Source organism: Octopus bimaculoides, chromosome 9 (genome assembly GCF_046866305.1).
Source record: "Octopus bimaculoides isolate indiv1 chromosome 9, ASM4686630v1, whole genome shotgun sequence".
In the NCBI taxonomy this organism is placed as follows: Eukaryota; Metazoa; Mollusca; class Cephalopoda; order Octopoda; family Octopodidae; genus Octopus; species Octopus bimaculoides.
This window is the reverse complement of record NC_142936.1, coordinates 89221831-89230009: the sequence shown is the minus strand read 5'-3', so window position 1 is coordinate 89230009 and position 8179 is coordinate 89221831. Positions and strand designations below refer to the sequence as shown.

Genomic DNA, 8179 nt, shown 5'->3' with positions numbered 1-8179 from the left:
ATATATATATACATATATATATATATATATATATATATATATATATATATATATATATATTATACTCTTATGCATGTGAATATGTTACATTTTCAGATGGTTAAACGCCGATGAAGTTTTTACTGGTTACCTTTTCGCATCGTTGGTTTATATAACTTTCAATGTTATTGTGGTCGTTGTTGCTGTGGCTTTTGATGGTCTCTTTTTTTTCTATTAAACGCCTTGGTTTTCTCTTTATGAAATTACATCACTATACCTTCCTCAATTCATTACTACCACTACCATCGTTATCATCATCATCATCATCATCATCATCGCCATCATCATCAACGTGATCATCGTCATCATCGTCAACATCACCATCATCATCATCATCATCATCATCATCATCATCATCATCATCATCATCATCATCATTGTTATTGCGTACGTCATCGCCATCATTATATTCTAACTCCCCCTCTTCTCCTTCCTCCTCCTCCCCCTCCTCCTCATTTTCCTCCTCCTCTATCGTAACAATTATCTCTATCGTTTCCATCTCCTCTAATACGTCAGACTTATCAGTCGTCCATCTCCCGCTTCCCCGGTCCTCACTCCACAACTACCACGTAATCATCATTACCATCATCATCATCATCATCATCATCATCATCATCATCATCATCATCATCATCATCATCATCATCATTATCATCATTATCATCATTATCATTATATTATTATTATTATTATTATTATTATTATTATTATTATTATTATTATTATTATTGTTATTATAGGAAGTATTATCATTATTACAATTATTACAATTGTTATTATTTTTATTATTATTATTGTTGTTGTTGTTGTTGTTGATATTTTCAACATTATCATTACCATCATTATTAAGATTATTACCATTTTATTGTCATTATAACAATTGTGATTATTATAATTGTCATTACGAATAATATGATTGAAATCATCAACACCAACATCCTTATCACCAATCATCATCACCATCGTCACCATCATCCTCATCATCATCATTAACATAACCATCATCATCACCATCACCATCACCGTGGTATAAACACTGAATCACTGCCGCCATTATCTTGGCACTATCATTAACACCACCAACATCGTGACCATCACCACTGAACCGCCATCCGCACGGTGTCCCAATTAATGTCACCATCATCTTCATCATCATTATCATCATCATCTCCGTTTTTCTACCATTACAATGATATCATCACCAACAAGAATTCCATCGTCATCACCATCATCTTCATCGTACCACCAATGTCACCGTTAGTCATTATTGTCTCAACATCCCTTCACAAAGCAGATTTCATTGTTTTTTTTTGTTTTTTGAGTATTTTTTGTACTTTTCTGGTAAATATCATATATATATATATATATATATATATATATATATATATATATATATATATATATATTTCAAAATTAATTTCTTTTTTAGTAATATTTTTCTTTTATATATTTTTTCTTCTGATCTTAATATCGTTTTTTTTCTGCAGATTTTTTTCTTTATTTGTGTTTCTTTCTTTTCCTTTCTTTCTTTCTTTCTCTCTCTCTCTCTCTCTCTCTCTCTCTCTCTCTCTCTCGTCAAACAAACACAAAATATTATGAAGCTAATTAATCAGAAATACAACCGACACCACCACCACCACCACCACCACTTAATACAAACGTCATCTCCACAATCATCATCATCATCATCATCATCATAATCATTATCATCATTATCATCATCATCATCATCATCATCGTCATTATCAACATCATCTTTATCATCAACATCATTATGACGCTGTCACCTCGTCGTGGACGTCACTGGTTCAAGCACTGAAAGAAATAAAGACAGACAAACGGACAGACGGAAAGTATGAAAACAGACAATATTTTGAAAAACGAAAAAAAAAAAAAAATGTATGTTTCTTTTTTCTTTTTGTTTGATCTTTTTTTCAGTAGAAATTCTTTCTAGGTTTATTCCGTCGATATTTTCCGAATAAGATTTTTTGAAATGCGTTCCGGAAATCGGGGCTGAAAATGGTATAAATGACCGGATTAAGTAAGCTGTTCATGTAACCCAACCACAACACAATACTCATCACTACCTTTGGTACCTCCATCGCATCCATGAAGAAAGGACGAACCAAGGCAATAATAAAGAATGGAAGCCAGCACACAATAAACGCCCCTGTTACTATGGCCAAAGTCCTCGCTGCTTTTCGCTCCCGTTTGATTTCTAACTTCTCCTTGTTTTTCAATTTCTCTCGCCTGACGGCTTCTGCTTGATCGACAACTGGAAGCATCACCGTGTGAGCTTCGTCCACGTGACCATTTTTCACTTTGATCGTTGACAGGTTGCCATCTCCTTCGACTAACGGCAGCTGCTGTTGTTGCTCGTGCTGGTGTACGTGATTGTTCTGTTGCTGCTGGACGTCTTTTTCGGGGCTTGATTCCTGGCTAGAGTGTTTCTTGGCGTCTTTCAGCTTCGATAACAAACTCACCGTCGTGTGATCTTTGCTGTCTGTTTTCGGTGTTTTCTTTTTGCCGAATTTTTCCTTACGGATTCTCGATCGTGCCACCATGAATATACGTAAATAAATGAACATCATGATAAACATGGGTAAATAAAAGGCTCCAACTGTTGAGAAGACGGTATAACCTAGATCTTGACTGATTATGCAAAGTTCCGGAATATCGGGTTCGTCTTGCATCTCCTTCCAGCCGAACAGCGGTGGAATCGAAATAAACATGGCCACTGTCCATACAAGGACAATCATGATAATAATCCGTTTTTGCGTCCGGTTTCGTATGTATTCTATATTGGTCACAGCCCAGTAACGATCCATCGCAATCGCTACCAGATGAAGGATCGAAGCCGTACAACAGAGTACGTCGAAGGAGGTCCACATATCACATACCTCTTTTTGCAGAAACCATATTTTACTGATTTCACTAACAGCACTGAGAGGCATGACTAGTGATGCGACCATCAGGTCAGCCACCGCCAACGATATGATTAAATAGTTGCCAACATTGTGTAAATTTTTCTCCAGTAACACCGCAGCAATGACAAACACATTACCGATAATTGTGGCTAAAATGAGAAGTCCCAGTATAATGGATGTCGATATGGCATGTTCGACGCTGTAAAATTGAGGTCGAAGTGACGGCACAGAATTGGTTGAGATCGATAGACTCTCATATTCGTCGGGTGCGAATGGCAAGTGAGAAAGATTTGGGTACAGGAATGACGTGTTGTCCATGAAATAGTATATTGTCGAATTATCGGTGTGGTAGCTGTATGTAGTATTATGAACAACCATTCTGTGGTCTTCTTGACTGATTTCAACAGACATCTTTGAGGTTCACAACGTTAAAAAAATTTCAGAACGCACAGCGATCCGTATATATATATATATATATATATATATATATATATATATATATATATATATATATATATATATATATATATATATATATATATATATATATAAGTTCGTATGTGTGGGTGTATTTGTTCGTTTATAAGATTCTCCTATGAATGCATGTGTTTGTCTTCTTTTCTGTTTATATGTGTGTATATATGCACATGCCACACTAAGGCATAAATTTATATATAATGTGTCTATAATATTTTGTATATACAGATAAGGCAGAACAACGAAACGAAGAGGAAAAGAACAATGAAACCTCACCAGTACATAAATAAACAAAAATATATGGCTGCGGGTGTATGTGTGTAACGGTTTGTCACTATATATGAAAATATATAACGTTACTGTACAATAATAAACTTATATAAATATAATTATATATATGTGTATATATATGTCTGTGTACCGCAGTATATGTATCTATTTCTTAGTATCTTCAAAATGATGTTACATCGTTCTGGAATACAGAAGATGGTGATGGGGTTGTTTTTTTTTTTTAAATACGGAGAGAAATTTCTGTTGTGCGATCACGCGTGACGTGAAACAGCCTCAAATTCATATGAAGGGGTTCTTTTTTTTGTTTGTCTGCTTTTTTTTTTCTTTTGCATGTGTGTATTCGTACAATAGGTGAGTATCCTTAAGATGCGTAATTAAAGGAAGGCTACGAAGGAGAAAAAAAAAACAACAAAAACAACAAAAAAACAAACAGGCAATATTAAAGACAATGATAATAATAATAATAATAATAATAATGATGATGATGATGATGATGATGATGATGATGATGATAATAACAAGAAGAGAAAAGAAAAACGGGGTTATTTATCCTTTTTCCTTTCTTTTAAACCAAAAATCATTTTTTTCCTTCCACATTTCGTTCCGTTTAAAGTTTCTCTTTCTGACTTTCTCTTGACATATATTCAAATATATACATGAGTGGATATATATATATATGTGAATATGTATAGATACCCGTATATGTATATATTTATATATTTATATATATATATACATATACATACACACACGTTTAACTCGTCTTCATTTTACGTTTTATGTACATTTTATATATATTTCTATTTAAATTTTATCACCTTTCCGATTCTCTCTGTTTCTCTTTCTTTTACAATCTCTCTAATATTTACTCTTTCTCCCTCTCTTTCTCTCTCTCGCTCTCTCTCTCGCTCTCTCTCTCGCTCTCTCTCTCTCTTTGACTTTCTCCTTCTCACTCTCTCTCGCTCCTTTCGTTTGATTTAAATCGATATGATTTGTTTAGGGTATTTTAAAATTTTGAATTTAAGTTATTTTCTTCGATTAAATTGAAGATAAATAAAATTAAAAAAAGAAAAAAAAACATATAAAATAATATTGGAAAACAAACAAAAATCAATAAAGCAAAATATTCAGATTTGCTTTTTATCGTTTTTTTTTCTCTTATTAGTCTCTTTTTTTTTTACATTTTCGTCATTCTTTTTGCTTTTAGTTGTTTATTATTGGTAGGTGGCGCTGGTTAGTGTTTTTGAAATATGTACAGAAACACAAATAAAATATAGAGATGGATTTCCTGTTTCCTTTTCTATTGTTAGCGTTATTATTGTCGTTGTTTTAGTTGTTATATTTTATAACGTGATTATTTTCTTTACAACTTTAATTTTAAAATTTTCGCTTTTATTATTTTTGTTTTCTAGCTTTTGAGTTGAATTTCTCATTTTATGTCTTAGTGATACATTGGCTGGGTTTAATGTTACAACGTAGTAGCGTAATTACATCGTTGGGAGCACGCATGCGTCAGACAAAAGAAAACAAATGCACATCTCTTTATTTAAAATGGCCACTTTTCATTGGTATTGTCATAACTTGGTTTGCCACGCATAATGTCGGAGATAAATGTGATTTTAAAGAATGGAAAGCGACTCTAAGGCTTGGGTTCCTTGGTTACAAATTTGTGAATTGTCATATCCAGGATGAACGAAATCGTTTTCCAATACTTCTGACCTCGTCGTTTTTCATTCGTTCTTTTATTGAAATCGAAATGGCCACTGGAGAAAAGAAGAACAGAGAAAAAATAAAAATAATTAGATATCAACATATTTAAAATATTAAACAGGAAGATAACATTAAGAAAAGCATGTATTCAAGAATTAAAAAAACAGAATTTAACGAGAAATATACGGGATCAGAAAGTAGGATTATATTATATTCAAGCCAGTGTTAGTACTCTCGTCGACAGCGTTAACTTTTACGCCAGTTGTTGATCTGTAGTGATCGATTAAGCTTCTTCATCTTGATGGGTGAAAAGGGTGCCAGCGCCTGAGGTGGTTGGCTGTTGAGGATCGCAACTGGTCTTAGGAAAAGGAGCAGAGACGATCGTTGTCTAGGGTGGACCATGTTATGCAATCACAAGGCCCACGAATCTGGCTACCCACTTTCACCAGCGGCTCCATTGGGATTGGTGACATGCTAGATCTGGTTACGGTGGTTGCAGTGGGCTGTCGGATGTCTCAGGAATAATGAAGATCCGCCTTGTTCGCGCCAGCCCGCATGGAAGCGATGGATTTATGTCGGAGTTCCCTTCTCCCAGACGGACTGCCTTCCACGCTGACGAGCTCCGTCGACCTGTGATCACCTATGCTAGTTAACACCTGGCTAAGCCCATAAAAGTTGTTACTGCCCTGGGTCTGAGTTGACCTGGAAACAATAGTGCGTAACAGATGGTTCCACACACTCCTCAAAACCTGGAACTCTCGCAACAAGGCCCCCACTACGGGATGAAGTTTAAGGTTTACCCAGTACTGTATTAATGGTAATCTAGAGCTTAATGAATGTGGTAAATATATTCCCATAACAATGGGATAGTCACATTTATGAATTGAAAACAGAAGCATTATTTTGAATTATGTCTACAGCTGAATTTTGATTCATTTAGTTGGTTGGCCGATTCATTTTGATCGCAGGAATCTATAGTGACCAGCAATAGATTAATATTACGAGATCTGATTTTGGAGGTTTTGATGATTTATTAATTAATATTGAGAAAGAATTATTTAAATGTTATGTTATTTTTGGCATTCGGCTTTACGTAGTGACAATGATAGGATTTTAAACGTAATTAATTAGTCTGTATGATTTAGCCTAGTGTAAAAGATTTTGGGTGATGGCTGATGTATTTCATCTTGAATGTTCTTCCTTCATCGCAACTGTCATTGTCTTTCTGTCATTTGAGCAATCTCATTTATTATGTGGCTTAAATCATATTTACTCCACGGATGTGTGTGTGTATGTGCGTGTGCGTGTGTTTGTATATTTGTGTGTTTGTGCGTGTGCGTGTGTATGTGTGTTTGTTTGTGTGTGTTTGTGTGTGTGTGTGTGTGTGTGTGTATGTGTGTGTGCACACGTTGTGAGATCAAACGGTTTGTAAAAAAGTTTGTCGTGAATGATGCATGTATACGATGTTTCTATTCCGTCCGATTTTATAAAATATTCATACAATTTGTTGATGAATCTTGGTTAGGTCACTATGTGAATCATACATGCACATACTAGCCCCGTTTCACTTATCTAATATCCATTGGTTAACTATTTAACAAAGTAACTAATCGCTTGTTTGATTAATGACAGGGTCAGTCGAGCAATCCTTTCCTCACCATTCGTGACCTCATCAAAGACGTACCCTCTCTGCTCCACGTTTGCTTCAGGTCTCGATTACTTCATTGGTTGAATTTTTAACTAATTGACAAATAAGTAATAGAGAACTGAAACATATTCGGTGCATGTGTTTATTGTTGATATCATGATACACCTGATTTAAAATAAAATATGTTTTAACATACGAGTTCACATTAAGAACCTTGAAAACCAAATAGGAAACGCAATATTTCTTCAAATAATTTATAACTTCAAGACTTTCAAGTTTATATAAAATAGTTCATAATTTATAAATCGGCTACATCGAAAATTAAGCTTAGAGATTAAAATTTCCATTCGTCTATCATCGTTCACCTTACCTTGGAGGATTGTGGTGGTAGAGTACTCAGGTATCACATTTATAAGGTCCTGTCAGAAGTAACTGTTATTAAACCTTTCTGATGGATTCCATAAGCGTGACCAACTTGAGGTTATGGATATTATCTAACCATATCTTTCATGGTCTACCCTTAGTTCTTCTGCCGGTTGGCTAGCCTTGAAGAATCTGTCTTGTGACTCTTTCCTGCGACATTCTGTTCACGTATGCGTAGTACCAAGATGTCATCTCTGAACGCGAAGATGTAGCAGTCGACCATGAGAGACTGCCTGATCTTCGAGCTACTGACCCTGTCGAGTGACGTTACTCCAGAGATCCAGAAATCTTTTGAAGGAACCCTATTTCGGCCGCTGATATTCGCAATGCCACTGTTTTGGCCATTACCCAACATTCATTAACATAGGTGACCAGTGGCAGACTGGGTCTAAAAATATTGGTTGCCAGGAGACTAAGGGGGCCCGCACGCAACTACAGGGCTATCATTTATTTTTTAAAATATTTTGTTAAAAGTATTCTTTTCAACTGTCTACAAACAACCTCTTGCATCACATTACACGTGAAAAATTACGAAAAGGACTAATATCGGAAAAAAAAAATTAATTCAAAGCTTGTTAATCTAAAATGCTGACAGTAACTCAACGAAGAGCGAAAGAAATTTACAAATCTAGTTTAATTTACCTGACTTGGATAATGCCAAGCT

At 34.9% G+C, this 8179-nt stretch overlaps 1 protein-coding gene and 1 non-coding gene across 2 annotated transcripts in view; both read right to left on the bottom strand.

The window, feature by feature from the left end:
• Window positions 1-1212: 1212 nt before the first annotated feature.
• Window positions 1213-3454, bottom strand: LOC149134244 (5-hydroxytryptamine receptor-like). Its single transcript, XM_089357994.1, has one exon. It carries the CDS (start codon window positions 3375-3377, stop codon window positions 1974-1976), a length of 1404 nt encoding a protein of 467 aa, XP_089214120.1. The 5' UTR covers window positions 3378-3454; the 3' UTR covers window positions 1213-1973.
• A 1940-nt stretch (window positions 3455-5394) lies between these two features.
• The window catches only part of LOC106875243 (uncharacterized), a 692073-nt gene continuing 689288 nt past the window's right edge, over window positions 5395-8179 (bottom strand). The window contains exon 7 of the transcript XR_016243243.1: window positions 5395-5497. This is a non-coding gene — a transcript (uncharacterized LOC106875243). The remainder of the gene's footprint in view (window positions 5498-8179) is intronic.